General features: G+C 41.9%; 1 protein-coding gene across 3 annotated transcripts in view; it reads left to right on the top strand.

Moving 5' to 3' along the window:
• Nucleotides 1-15,397, top strand: part of FERMT2 (FERM domain containing kindlin 2) — a 98,593-nt gene that overhangs the window by 40,709 nt on the left and 42,487 nt on the right. For all 3 annotated transcript variants that reach the window (XM_077819615.1, XM_077819614.1, XM_077819616.1), the window contains one exon: nucleotides 66-299. In XM_077819615.1, the coding sequence (XP_077675741.1) occupies nucleotides 66-299 (234 nt within the window). The remainder of the gene's footprint in view (nucleotides 1-65; nucleotides 300-15,397) is intronic.

Raw genomic sequence — 15,397 nt, forward strand, 5'->3', positions numbered from 1 at the left:
AATGAATATATTTTTAAGTAGAAATGGTTCTTAATCTATTTTCTCAAATTACTTTTCCCCTCTAGATGTCAAGAAAGATTGGTCAGATCATGCGCTATGGTGGGAAAAGAAGAGAACCTGGCTCCTTAAAACTCACTGGACCTTGGATAAGTATGGCATACAAGCTGATGCTAAGCTCCAGTTCACGCCTCAACACAAATTACTCCGCCTTCAGCTTCCAAATATGAAGTATGTGAAGGTGAAAGTGAATTTCTCTGATAGAGTCTTCAAAGCTGTGTCTGACATCTGTAAGACGTTCAGTAAGTATCCGATACTTAGAAAACTAAGAGGCCTTCTTCTGGTATCTAGACAGCTGTAATTGCTTAGTCAGTTTAAAGTGGCATTTATCTGCAGTGTCCGCCTTGTAAAAAATCAAATGTGAAGTTTAACTTTTTTTCCTGTCTTGGGTTACACATGCTGGTGCTACCTGATGTTAGTGGGGTTTTATTTTCCCCCTTTGTTTTACTGTCTGACAACAATCTGGGAATAAAATAACTTGGTTTTTATGAAAATCCAGTCGTGTAGGTGTAATTACTTAGTTGAAAGTCTATAAACTTAAGGACCATCAATTATCTTAATTGGTTAAAAAAAAAAATATTTTGCCCATCAAGATAAAACATAATTTTTAACAAATACAACCTAGAGAAACAGTCCTTATTAAACAAGGCTGTACTCAAACTTTGTCATTTTGTTAAAATTGTTGGAGTTGCCTCTTAATTTGGATGTAAAAATCACACTGGATAACTTTATTTAAAAAAAGCCAATTTCAGTTTAGAGGCTGACTTGTTGTTTATCTGCCAGGCTCACTGCTTCTCCAATGGAGAAGCAAATTAGCGATCAAATGAGGGTATTTCACCACAGAACTATGTGGTATTTCACCACAGAACTGTCTGGTGCATTGGTTCCATCTTCCCCTGCTGAACGTACTTTTGTTTTTGTTCTGCCTGATGCATGTAGAACAGTGTGCCCAAAGCCTATGGATAGCATTGAAAAATATATCTATCCCTCCTACCCCTGGCTGAAAGAGACTCTAGGAACCCTCTACCTGTACACTAGGCTTACCGCTGATGTGATTGCACTTCACTTCAAAGCTCCTGTGGAGATCCCCCCACTACCTGTCCTGGGTGTTCATGGGTCTCCAGGGTCTAGTCCTTCTCTCTTCACTTGCCAAATTGTGCATATTAGTAATACATTCTGATTTGGAGGAAGCATGTGTAAGAGGTAGATATATGTAAATGTCTAACTTAGGTTTTTTACTTCAGTTTCGTGGTTACTGCCTTCTAGTTACCATCTCCTCATCGCAGTCTGTGTTAGTCTTGCTTATGTGGGAGGATTGCATTGCTTTCCTTCACTCAAGGGCAGTCTCCGTTCCAAAAGGAAATGAGCATCAGAGTGCTGTCTTCCGAATCGGAGTGTGCAATTTGAGCTTTGTCATAGTAAATCTATTTTGGTTTTCAAAAAGAAGATATAGATTACTCTTGGTTGACTCATTCATGTCATTAGGCAGGAAGTGTTCAGCTATAAGTGAACTGTTACGACATGGCCCCCAATACATAAATAACAATGTTATCCACAAACTATGAAGCTGATTAAGATTCTTTATAGTAGCCTTTTTACTGCTGTTTTAATGGCAACTGAAAATTGCTACTTTTTAAAAAAATAAAGCTTAACCAGCATTATTTTAGAATAAATACCTTGTTTTTACTTTTTTAAGACCTTATCTATCTAGGTATTAAACTCTTTCTTGCTAAAGATGTCACGAGGTCCTGCTTTGTTGCTAGTGAAGTTTTGTAACAATGAGTCACATCAGGAGAGTCTGATGTAGACAGTCACCCAAGGAAAGCTTTTTTTTTTTTTTTTTTTTCTTCTTTCCTTCTTCCTAGCTGGTGCCACAAAACATTCAGAACCTTAAAAGGGCTCAAACTGTAGTACTTATTTTGTTGGGGTTTTTTTGGTGTATATTTTAAGAAGGAAACATTCAGAAGTCCCTTAGTTTTGAGAGTTTGGAAATAACTTTTCTTCCATCCTACTCTACGGCAACCTTCTGTAGGTGAGAGGTAACTCTTCATTGCAACTGGGTGCTATGCAGGAAACACTCCCAATCTCTTGCCTCTCTTCTCCCTGCCACCCCCCAACCTTTTGAAGAGTTTGAGTACTGAGGCATGTTGGTTTTGCAGAATTGCTTCCCAGTCCAAGACGACAGAGAATGCCCACTCAGTAAGTGGGCTGATTGTTTTGTCTTGTCAAATCTGCCCAGGGAGTGTATGTTACTGAATGTCTGAGGGGAGAGAGCCAGTTATCCCAAGCTATGGATTCACATTTTTCTTACTGAGAAAAGAATCTAAAAGGTCCCCTGGGTGTGAGAATGGGGTCTCTAAAAAATCAAATGCCCTGCTGTTCTTAAACTACTTATTGGCTGGTTAGATGAGGTGAAGGTTCTGGGTTTGTTTTTTCATTTCCCCTAAAAGGTGTGGGTAGCAGGAACCTAACTAAGCCCCTTGGGCAAACAATCTAAACTATATTGCTCAAAACATTAAGGGTTTCCACCAGCATCCTCTGTTCTTCCCTAGTGGCTCGCTGAGTATTAGACTTGGTTTTAGGGGGGCTAGCTCATCCCAGCTCTTTACAATACCTCTTCTCCTGGGGCATGGAGTTGTGTGTGCGGGAGGTTCCTCTCTTTTTAAAGAACCCCTGGATTTTACTCGACCTGACATGTCGGACAACAAGTTTAGCTTCCCAGAAAAGAAACCTACATCTAGTTCCAGTTTTGGGGAAACCGAAGAACGGTTTCCTTTGTATACTGAGTAGTAAGCCCAAGCCTTCCTTCTCAGCCCTAAGCATGGGTTCAAAGACTTTGAGCAATCTCCCTTCTGCTTGCATCAAGGGAAGTCTGAAAGAGGTTGCATTTTATTTTTCAACCCAGTAGGAAGCTGCCATCTTGGCTTCTTGTGTCATTTTCTATCATTTCTCAAGGGTATCCTGTTTTGTGTTTTTTCTCGTGCTTCTTTTGCTCTCCAGAATAATGTCTTCTCTCCCCTCCCCTTTTCCCAGGTCAGGAGAAAGAGGAATAGGGAATATAAAACTCTAAAAGGAGATGATGGGTTAAAAAGCATTTCCTATGTTGCAGTTCTCTAGTGCTGCCAATCTCTGTAGTATCTGAGTGCAGATGGGGGAGAGGCTAATTTTTGTAGCCAGTATTTTGCTGATTATTTTGAGATTTGTCCAGTTTAACCCTGAAAATAGCCAATAGTAATCCCACCAGTGGTACTTACCTTCCTGTAGTGTCCCCTTTTTATCTGACTTTAAAAATGGAGCAATTTATAATCCAGTGTTGTCTGAATCAGAGTGCAGGAGAAAAACTGTTTTAATGACTAAATCACTCCCTTGTGTTTTGGCTGTAATGGTACGCTTACTTTTAACCCCCAGAACACTTAGGATCCACTGAATTGTATAGTTAAGTGACTGTAATCGTTGATGCTGTGAATCATGGTGAGCAAGCTAGTTAAGTAGTTATATTTTTAGAACATTACATTTAACAGGTGTATTGTTGCATTTGAAAGGTGAGTTTATTTATTAAAATTACAAAATGTCAGAATTAAGGTTGCACAGTGCACCTTAATTTGGCCCCTTGTATGCATGCATTATACTAATTACATGATCACATACTATTTTTCTTTTCCAAACGACCCCTGTTCAATTCCGTGCACAGGATTGTCACTGCTCACTTAATGAGCAGTAATGGAATATTTTTGTATTCTCAGGTTTCAGAGTAGCAGCCGTGTTAGTCTGTATCCACAAAAAGAAAAGGAGGACTTGTGGCACCTTAGAGACTAACAAATTTATTTGAGCATAAGCTTTCGTGAGCTACAGCTACTTTTTTTTTTTTTCTTTTTGTATTCTCAGTGTTCAGTGTGTCTCCATCCTTTATTGATTGCACACTATATACAATCTATGTATTCAGAGCAGAAGTATTAATTTCCTCATGAGGGTTTCTGTGGTGCTCATCATTGCAGAATCTGAGTGCTTCACAAATATTTTATTTTCACAGCCCTTTTCTCCCCCCTCCCCCCCCCCCCCTTGAGATGAGGTGGTATTACTATCCCCATTTTATAGATAAGGATCTGAGGCACGAAGACAAAGGTCAAAAGTATCCACTAATTTTGGGCACCCAATTTGGAATGTCTTGAATCAGTTTTCCCTCCTTTTCCCTCCCCCAAGTTTACTTAGCATTGTAGAGCACTTTCAGAGCGCTACTCCCACCAATTTCAGGTACAGTTGTGAGTGTTCTGCATGTCTGCAAATCAGACCCTACAGTCTCCATTCCAGCACCCAGAAAATGAGGAATACACAAATAGTGACCACCTCTGGAAAGTTTTTGTTTGTTTAAGCAATTCGACTAGCATCACATAAGAACTCTGGAATAGGAAGCGATAGGATTCAGTTCCCCTAGGGCAGTATTTAAGTGCCTTAACCATGAGACCGTTCTTTCTCTTCCTCTAATCCCCTCTGTCATTCACTACACATCTTCCAACAGGAGACCTGTCTGAGCTGCTCAGCAAGTAGGTCCATAGCAGCTGCTGAGGGGGAAGAACTCCTAGCAGGATCCGTACCACACAATCCACACCTGAGTGTGCAGGTTGTGGAGCCCCCATTGGTGCACCAGAGGGTGGTTCTGGCTGGTGGTATCAGACTCTCTGACCTCCTAGACTATGATGAGAGGGAGTGCGTGTGCTTCTTACCATCCATTTCCTCGCTGTCGTGTCCTGCCCTCACACCAACTGGCGGGACCTGCTGCCACCTGAGGAGGGCAAGGAACCCCTGTGGACCAACCTTTACTCCACAGCCCTCTAGGGATATTAGTAGGCAGCTTTTCCACAGAGCCAAGAGCGCAGGCGTGTACCTGGCACAGTCCACAAACTCCCCCAACATCAGTCTGTCTTTTGCAGCAAGAGGGAGACACTGGCACGCCTCTATGTAGGGTGCGTCAGGTTGCAGCCCTTCTTTTGGCTCCTCCAGAACCTCTTACTGAGGTTCTGGCTGTACTTTTCCCTGCACTTCCTCATTTATGCACACCCCATCCATGGCCCCACAAAGTTGCAGGACCTCCTCAACCTCCTCCTGGCACCAACCAAGATGGCCATCCATCAGTCCAAGAAGAGGAAGCTGGGGGGTCTGGGGGAGGGGGAGAGCGGTGCGCTCTACGACTGTGGGGCTTATTTCTGTTCCCTTGTTAGGTCACATCTCCAGGCAGAGGTCCTCTGGGCTGTCCCCTCTGACTCCCTAGTGGACACTGTTTTGAGTTCTCTGCTTGGTGTCTCCCTCTGGATCGTTTGACATAATTCCCGCCCCTGTTTCTTCATAGGAGACACTTCATAGGCCTTTAGTTGTGGGTGGGCTTAGACTTGTCTGTGCCAGTACAACAAATAGTACATATCTTCCAAGTTGTGCACAAAATATGAGATAGGTCCTTCAGACAACATCCCTAATTCATCCCCAGAGCAGGTCCATCCTAAGTACTGAATAAGGCAGGTGTCTATATTTAAAAAAAAAATCATGTAATTAAACACCCATGCATGTGATATGCAATTAAACTCCTATGCCCAAGGTGGCCAAAGTAAGATTGCAAAGGCAATCTGAATTCTGGCATTTCCTGACTTGTGAGTGCTTGACTTTTTGCCACCTTACTTAATGGTGTGTGTTTTTTTTTAACAGTTTGTCTGCAATTTCCTAGCCTTTTTTAAAAAAAAAAAAGCAAACTGAAGAAACAAATTCCATCATGTGGCATCTGTTGACAATCATAAGGGTCACTGGCAGGGTTTTAAATGCTCTGCCTAGACTTTACTCCATTAGTTTAAGCAGCAAACGATAGCAGTAGAAGGTTATAATCCTCTGTAAACCAGCACTGAGTGGGATCACGTGCCCTCTTTGCCACAGGGTTTCACAGATACTTGCTGACAGCAAAAGAACAGTGAGATTCAGGAATCCTGGGTTCCCTAAAAGGGAACGTGCTCTATTTTTCTGGTACAAACTCTTCTGCCCATTTTCCCCCATAAGCTTAACCCCTTCTGCTTCTATTTTCTCCCACTATTCCCCCCTCCAGTCTTGATCTCAGTCCCAGCCTCTGCTGCTCAGCCTTCTCATTCCAGTGCTAGTCTTGTTGCCCAGCCGTTCCCCATTTTCTCCCACTCCTGGCTTCTCATCTGATCACTCTCTTCTTCCCACAGTCACCCCTCCATCCCCATGCTCTGTCCCCCTCCTTAGGCTTCTTCCCCGATTTGTGTGCACCCCAGCTTCTTGTCCCACTCTGCTCAGCCAGTTCTAGTTCTCGCTCTGCATCACTGACATTCACTCTGCTTTTCTTCTGGTCTCAGTCTCCCCTCCCTGGTTCTCTGTCCTCTTGTCCCCCCTTTGAATTGAGCAGCCTTCTCTTCCCCACTGCGTGGGTGGCAGCAGGTAAACATTGAAAGCACAGGAGAGACCGATTCCTTTCTTTTGGTTCTGGTGTCCAGATCAGGTAAGTCCTGCCGAGGCTGGAGCATACCCAGTGTGGATGGAGTCTTCAGGAAATCAAGCTGTGAAGGTCTAGTGAGTCTCTGAGCATGTGCAAACTGATTTTTATCCCTCCTCCCCCCGCCAAAGGCTTAACTTGCGCAGATTTTCATGAGGATGGCGAAAGGCAGGTCGCTGGCACAAATGTGACCACCTGCTCCAAAGCATGGGGCTGCCAGTATTGTTCAAAGAAATAGTTGCCTGAGGTTTTTTAACATAGGCAGAACAATGCGTTTTTCCCTAGCCTCATTCTTGGGTACAGCCAAACTGTTGTGGCTAGAATTTCACAACCCTCTTCATACCCCACCCCCCTCCCAAAAAACAAACAAACAAAAAAAAAGAAAACCTGGCAGTTTTTATAAGCCTCTGAAAACAGGAGCTGTTTATAATAAGTTGTGCTGGGCAATCTTAACTAGAGGCTGTGTTACCAGTTGTGTGTGCAATAGAGATCTCCTTCTGTTTGCTTCCCCTCTGAATATTTTCTCCTTGCTTTCCTCCTGTTTAGAAATTTAGCTTCTTGACATCTTTGTTCAGAAGGACCTGAATAATAATGGCAAAAGCTGTAACTTGAATTGCAACTTCTCCCTTAGGGAGGGGGATGTTTATTTTAAACCTCTCCCATGGAGAGCTATAGCACTGTGTGTCCTCGCTATCCAGGTCATCAAAATCTTGCTAAGCATGTCTAATAAGAGAGAAGCAAGGGCGGGGAGGTGTTCGGGGTAGGAAAAGAAGAGAGCCATGTTTGAGAGTGTTACAGAACAGAGAGAAGAAAAGGGGCCAAAAAGATCCACTTTAGCTATTCTGGATATTTGTCGCTTGAATATGAAGACTGATGGGCAGCAATGTTCAAAAGCTGACTCTTGGAACATGGGGAAGGCCACTCTTCTGTACCTTGCAGCAGTGCCTTGAAGTTATCTTAAGTGGCTTGTTTGGGTGTTTTTTAGTCACTGTTGAGGGGGCGAAAGGGGAGGTCTCTTCCTCAGAACAAAACCGGTAAGGCTAAGAATCTTGGGCAGAATTTACTGCACTAGAAGATGTGTCAAAAGAGTAATAGACCAGGAATGAGGGGTATTTTTGTTTGTTTGTTTAATCAATGGAACTGCGTAGCTAGGCATGGAGTAACTGGCTCTTGAGCTCCATACTGTTAATGGTAGTTCACAAAGTATTTGAACTATTTTCTGTGATATGCTACGTGTCATGGCTGACAATGCAATTACGCTGAATATAAATGAATTACTTGGACTTGGACGTTTATGGCATAGTGTCACCATAACTCTCTGCTGTCTTGCAATGAATGTGATAATGCAGTGCATGACTGATTTTTTGCAATGAACCCATTTTCTGGAACGGGCCTTAATAGTAGGGAACTATTGTCTTCCAGCAGTTTATAAAATGAATGCATTGTAAACTTCTGGCACTGCTTCCATTACAATTACAGCCTTCTTCGCAATCAAGGTCTTGAGGGGCCTAGCATACTGGTTTCAATACAGTCAATTAGCTATAGTTTCTTATAGCGAACAGCATCATATCTATTACAGTAGCCACTTTGTTAAATAAACAAGAGCTGGAACTTGGTAGACTGGCTCATGAAGTTTTGACAAAAGCCTTTTGTGACGATGTGTATTAGCTGGCCTCTAGACTTCTAGAAACACATTTTTAAACTCAACTTTTAAAACCAATGTGCCCTTCTAGTGTATTAATATAGACAGGTAATTGATTATCCTATTCATCTTGTGCAGTCTAAAGTAATTCCCAAGGACTACTACGGTCATTGACAGGTGACTTTTACCCCCTCTTCTCTTCCTTTGATGCTCTTCTGAGACAGCAGGTGTTGCTTCCTCCCCCATTGGATCTGGTGGACAGGTCACCTCATGGGAGTAACTCTGCACATATGATCTTGTGAGATTAGAAGGTATGGTAGGAGTCATGACCCTTTTGTCTGTACACATTGCTGCTGTAGCCCTTGGGCTTCACCAGCAGCTTGCCCAAAAGATTTGGGACACTTTTTTTTACTTCTCAGTTCTGGCCTCTGGTGGCAGGAGTGAGTAGAATTTGCTGTTGCAATGTGCCTGAGATCTGGCTTCCTGCCACCCTACTGTGCTGAAGGCCCTGTGGAACTGAATGGGCTTTACCAGACAAGTGAAGGGTCTAATGGCCCAAAGGGCAGAATCTACCAGATGCCTCCCCAATTACCCCAAGACATGGGAATATAATTCCTAGAGTAGGGCCTGTGAGAATAGAAGTGAGACCTATCCCTACCTCCCGTGTCCAGTAATAGAATTTCTCAGGCACGTGTTCTTGCTGTTCATTTTGGAACAGAACCTGTAGGGCAATAAGGTGCTGAAGACTGCACCTGAAAAATTTAATCTCACAGTAGGGACTATAGAGAAAGTAAAACTCTGCTTTTTAAAAAACAATTTTTGTGTGCCTGTATGAGATCCTACCTGTAAGGATAACACCTTTGCAGTTCTGTATTCTTATTTTGCCTTCCCCTAGATACAGATTGATGGGAGATGCAGTATTGTAGGGTATACTGTACTTATGAGACAGATAAGGAGATTATGTGCCTTCTCCTCTCACAGACTCCTCTGATTTTTTCTATACAGCAAACAACTCCTAAAATATTCCTATTCATTTTAGGATATAGCTGTGGAGTTTGGACAGCCCTTTCTTGTGCAGGAGTCTGCAGTGTGAGTGGGGAAAATCTCTCACTTCAATTTAGACTGTAAGCTCTTCAGGGCAGAGAACGTGACTGCCGTGCACTGTACAGCATTGCTGCTGCTCAGGAGAAATAACTCTGTATGTAAGATTGCAGAAGTCTTGGTGGTGGCTGAATGCGTCACATAACTATTCACAGGAACAGCCTGCATTGCATAATGGCTTTATTTGATTATGGGGCCATGGAAACCTTGCGTATTCCCATGCCCTTTTACAGCTTTCTTGCAGGAGGCTCCCACTTACTCCGCTGCTGCCTACAGCAGTTACCAGTATTCTGGAAGGAATAAGAGGCCCAAGGCAGGAAATTTTATCTGCTGCGAGAGGAAAAGCAAACTGTAAATTGCAAATGCAAAGGATTTCTCCATTGCTTCTGCTGTTCCTGCCCATAGTTCTGGTCCTGGAGCTGTAGAGTGAGGCTGACTGTAATACCATTATCTTCTACACAAGGGGAGATGCTATCATTGGGGGAACCAAAATATGAGAGGAGACTGACCCAACTAGGGTGAGGCGATGTACTGGAAGTACACCATAGCCTTGAAAAATTCTTATCCTTCAGTAGTTCAGGCCCCAAACTTATCCTTGGTGGAAGATGAAATGTCATTTGTTTGCCTTCCAAGCATACTTGTTCCCTGGGTTAGAAGTAACTGCGCACTACAGGGATGTCGCTCTTCTCCACGGGGGGAGGAGTGGTGTGTGGCTATATACTCCCCTTTCTCTTCCTTAGTCTTGGAAAGGGAGGAAATAAATAGGAAGTGGAAGTGCCTAGAAGAAAATTCCCTTCCCCTTCCCCGCCCTGAAGTAAGAAATAAAATTGGAGAGAGATGATGCATGGGTACAGGGAGAGGGAAGCTGTGCAGAAAAGGCATGTTTGTTCAGCTACCTGTGCGATTCTTTGATAGAACTCAAACACATTGCTACTAAAATGTATATCTTCCTGTATTATGTAGAGGCACTAATTTAATCCTGCAATACAGGTTAGTTAAATTACTGCAGTCTACTCCATGCTGAAATTCTCAGTGCTGACATGTCTGTTCTTTTATTAATTTCTTGTGTTGCAATCTGCTGGGAGAGGACATTTAATTTAATATAACAAGCTGCCATACGCTGTATGATTGATGGACAAGGGGAAAGCTAAGAGGAGTAAAATCTGGTTCATTCCTAACAAACTAGTGTTGCATATGACCACTAAATGCAAGCTGATACTGTGTGGCACAGGCATTTTGATGGGCAGTGATGCAAGTAGAGCTGTGGAATACAAATCTTCTCGAGTAGTCTAGACACCAAATTTGACCTACCTCTTCAAAATGACGTCTCATCTAGTATAGAATGTCCTCCAACTTCCTCCAGAAAAAATCCTATTTTTATAAATGTAAATTGCTTGGTGCTCCTAGAAACAAACATATGCTGTTCCCAGAACTTTGCCCATTCTTGCTGATAATACACAAACAAGCAAACATGAAGTAGGTTTTCGCTGAAACTAGAAAAGCTATATTTGCAACTTTTATAAGTAGTGCTCACAATGGAGAGTTAATATAAAACCAGGAGGTGGGGGAGAATGTTATACTGTACTTTCCTGCTTCTGTTGCAAACATAAAGAAGTCTTGTTATTGATCTCTAAGTTGCATGTTGTAGCTTCTGTATATCTTAGGGTTTTCCAACACTGGCTCAGTCTCTACTTTTCTTAAAGACTGCAAATGGGTAACTGATCATAGGTGCAGCTCCTTCCCTAAAACTGCTCCAAGGGCAGCCTCATCCTGGCATTCCCGTCTTTCCGTTGCTTTCTGGAAACAAAAATATCAATGGAATGCTGATAAAGCTTTTTGAGTGCTCCAGGGTATACAGCATGGATCTAATGAAAGTCCTTATGACTCTGAGCAATTAATGACACTGGGAAAGCCTCTAAAGAAAAAAGCACTTGAACTAGAGTATACCAGTTTCCATTATAGACAGAGAGCTAATGAAGAATTAACAAAGTATATGTTTGCAGTCTTGCTACCAGGAGAGGATCTGGTAATGATGTAACAATTTCCAAATGTGTTGGAGGGGGATATGAATGGAAGAGAAACTTTCCATTTAAAGGGCCACTGTCAACTTTAAATTTATTCTTGTTTTTTCTAAGTACTAATCTGCACTGATCAGTTTTTGTGGCTTTTGCAGTTGCATTTTCCTATATTTAGATGGCTTTTGTCTTATGTATTGTTGTGTGAAAAAAACCCAGACAAACATACAAAACTACTGACAAAGGAAAATAATACAACTGACTATCCACAAAGTAAGCAAGGTTGGAGGGAAAAAAGATTTCCCTCCTCCCCCTCTTTTCTTCCTGTCAGGTAACCTTAGGTTACATGTAACAAGAATCAGTGGATTTTTTTTCTCCCTTACTGTGAAGTTGGCATGGCCAGTTTTTAAAATAGACTGTGCAGATCATGTTCTGAAGGCACCAGTAAATGCTGGCAAACTTGGTATTGTTGCAGTTCTTACAATTCTCTGTATGGTCTGGTGCAGAGAAGAACTGGATTTACTCACTTTGTTTACTCTAACAAGCTTAATTTAACTCTAACTACACTTCAAGAGGTTTTTTTGGTTGGTTGTTGGGGTTTGGTTTTGTTTTTTAAGCAAAAAGGGCTTTTGTGGGGGAGGGAGGGATATGTGTGTGTACTCTAAAAGGCATCTAGCTAACTTGAGGTAAAAAATTGGGGATCTTATCCCACTTGTGGAAATCATCAGAACGTTTAACAATAGCAGACTGTTCTATTTCTGGACTGTCTTATGATATAATACACTTGGCATTGCTGTAGTTCTTCTTTTCTCCTCCTGAGCCCCCTTTTAATTCTGCATGGCTCGTAGCTACTTTCTTCACTTCATAGGCAGTAAGTGGCAGGAATGGAAGACTTCGGTATTGAAAAAAGGGGAGGTATCTTAATAAAAATCATTTACAGTTCTATTATAACTGGTGTATTACAACAGCTATCGTGAAACTTCCCTAGGCATTTCCATTCTGTTTAGAGTCGCCTAAAGACTTTTGAGCCTTTTGGGCTAAAATTTTCCGCTTCTGATCTCTGCCCAAGTGTAAACTATATTTTGCATGTTGAAGGTTGAGCAAAACACATGCTAATTTTAAATGAACAGATAGCGAGAACAAAACTACTTTCCCCATTATAAAATGAACATCATAAAATCTTGATGTTCATGAGAGAGTCTCCTCCCTTCCCAATGATCTAAGCGATGGGCTAGGAATATGGTGGCCATAGCTTTTTGAATATACTTGAGGAGCTGCATGGTTGCAGTGTTAAGAATCTGGAGAGGAGGAGGTTAGAGTATCTGTTCTAGTCCTTCTCTTGCTCCCCCTATCCCTTCAGTCTTTTCATTTCTCACAGCCACGTTTTTCAGAGGGTTGGAACCAGATCCAATTTGCCCTGCATCCTCAGAGGTTATTGGACACTTCAAGAGACCTTTCTTTGGAAGAACTGTCCTCAAATTGCTGCTTCTACCTTGGAGGCAAGAGAACAGTTGGCCTTAGCCCAAATAAATGTCTAAACAATTGTGCCAACTGCACAATCTGTAATAAATGTACTGAATACAGTGAGCTGCTGTACACAGCGTGGCAGTGGGGTGTGAATTCTAAGGCGCACCATGTTGTGCACGAAGTGGCCCAGGTAGACCCTGCTGGCGCACACTAAAAGTTCCACAGTGCATGGTAACATAGTACTGTTGAAAACGGGACACTGTTAACATGCACTGAGGAACTTTTTAGTGCATACCTTCAAGGTTTACATGGGCCAGTTAATGCACGACTGGCTGCATATTAGAATTCACACCCCACTTATGTGTACTACCCAACCATCTATACAAGCCCTGTCTCTTACTATCTCTGACGCAAGTAAATCTCATTAAGAGCATATTGTGACCTGTTGTATGGTCTAATAATGTACAACTGCTAACATAGCTACTGTTTGTTTTTATCACCTCAAGTGACTTAAAAAGCAATATTATTATTATTTTATTATTATTTATTATTATTTTATTTTGCCTTTGGCATTCACTGTGAAACTTTATCCAGTACTAAAAAAGGACAGGAGTACTTGTGGCACCTTAGAGACTAACAAATTTATTCGAGCATAAGCTTTCGTGGGCTACAGCCCACTTCATCGGATACGCAGAATGGAACATATAGTAAGATATATACATACAGATAAGTTGGAAGTTACCATACAAACTGTGAGAGGCTGATTGATTAGTTAAGTCCATAACTGCATAAACTTAAGCCATGAAACATGGTCCATAGAACTTCACTTGCATGCAGAAAAAGCAGAGTTTTAAGTCTGAAATGGTGATGGGGTGCCTTTTGAGGTTTCATCTTTTCTAAGAATTGTCATGCTGATGTGTAACAGCCCTAACTTCTGACTCACTGGTTCCAGACAATGGTGACCTATCTGAGAAACATTCCCACTTCAGAACACGCTTCCTACTTTAGGGGAATGGCTTCAGCGCTAAAATGAGGATTTCTCCTAGACGCTGACTGACTGCTGTAGTGTATAGCTTTGAAAAATAAAGTTGTAGAGGATTTGTATGTTTAAACATCTTCCTTATCATTTAGAGATCCCAGGCATGGGGAGTCTGAATAAATCATACTGTGGAGAAGATTTTTCTCAAGTTCATTTTTCCAACTGGGTTTTAAGCTATGGGAAACCAGCATAAATGTTAACAATTTCAAAGTTTTGAGGTTTCAGAGGGTAGCCGTGTTAGTCTGTATCAGCAAAAAGAACGAGGCGTACTTGTGGCACCTTCGAGACTAACAAATTGATTTGAGCATAAGCTTTCGTGGGCTAAAACCCACTTCAAAGTTTTGAGGGTTCTTCGTGGTATATATTCAGACTGTAGAAATGTGTCATCAGTTGAATGTTCATCTATATTTTCAACATCACTTACTTTGATTTGTGCATGCACATTTAGACTAAAACTCTATGAAATAGCACATTGGGTAGTTGTATCCTTATGTAAAAGTAGCTTCCCTCCCCTCCTTTAGATCTGATGTGACTTATGTTAGCAGAACTTCTAAGATAAGATTTTTGCCTAATCAGGCATGTTAAAATCTGCAACTAGAGTTCTGTTAATCTTCTCATGACTGATAACCTTGCATATTGAGGCAGGCAGTTCCGATCAGAGGACCATTGTTTCATTTATTTTCATGTCTTCTTTCCCAAGCCCTTTAATCACAAATAATACAAGAACCGTGCAAGTCTGAAGGCAGGAATTTCTCAAACCACAGAGAATTTGGGCCTAAAGACTCAGGTTAAAAAAAAACAGTCCTCTCATTGCTGTTCCTTTGTATTCCTCAAACAATTGGTTTCCTCAAGAATCTGGTTAGGGGAGGGGTGGTCAGTGCTTTGCTGTGGGCTGTGAAAGTTAACCAGTATAGGCACCATCAGGCTGGGGGGAGGGGAGCTGGTGTAGAGAGAATGCCCTGCCACTCACCTCTTCCCATTTAAATCCAGGGTTTCTGCTTAAACTTTTCTACTGATGTCAGCTACTTTGCTGTCAGTGGAGGGAGGTGAGAGGACCAGTCTGTTAGCTAGACAGGTCCCAAAAGATTTAGACTTTAAAAGTCTAATTCCAACACTTGTTTGCTTCCGTTTAGAGTCTATCTAAAGTTCATATAACAAGTCCACACTCTGAAGGTACTTTTTTTTTTTTCTTTAAATCCCAGTCCCCTGGGACTACTTGGGGTGGTGGTCCATGGAAATTACAAATAGTGGTAATAGCACTAAATACTTGAAATCCTGTCTAATGTCTAAGGTGTGTGGGTGAAGAGAAATTCTCATCACAAGGGCTCAAAAAGAAATTGAAGACTAAACAAAAGGCAAAGACTAAGGAAATGTTTCCCACCAGAGATGGAGCCTCTGGTCAGCCACAAGCCATTTCAGGCCCTAGGAAATCAAGATACAATGAAGGGGAAGGTTGTCACTTGACCCAAGGGCTGAAAAGGATAATAAAAGCATGAACATTTTAAGTTGGTGGGACATCTTCCCACCTACATTTCTGAAATAAACACTCTGAAATGTTTGTACTCTAGTTTTTTTACAAGAGGGAT

This window comes from Eretmochelys imbricata, chromosome 6 (assembly GCF_965152235.1).
Source record: "Eretmochelys imbricata isolate rEreImb1 chromosome 6, rEreImb1.hap1, whole genome shotgun sequence".
Lineage (NCBI taxonomy): Eukaryota > Metazoa > Chordata > Testudines > Cheloniidae > Eretmochelys > Eretmochelys imbricata.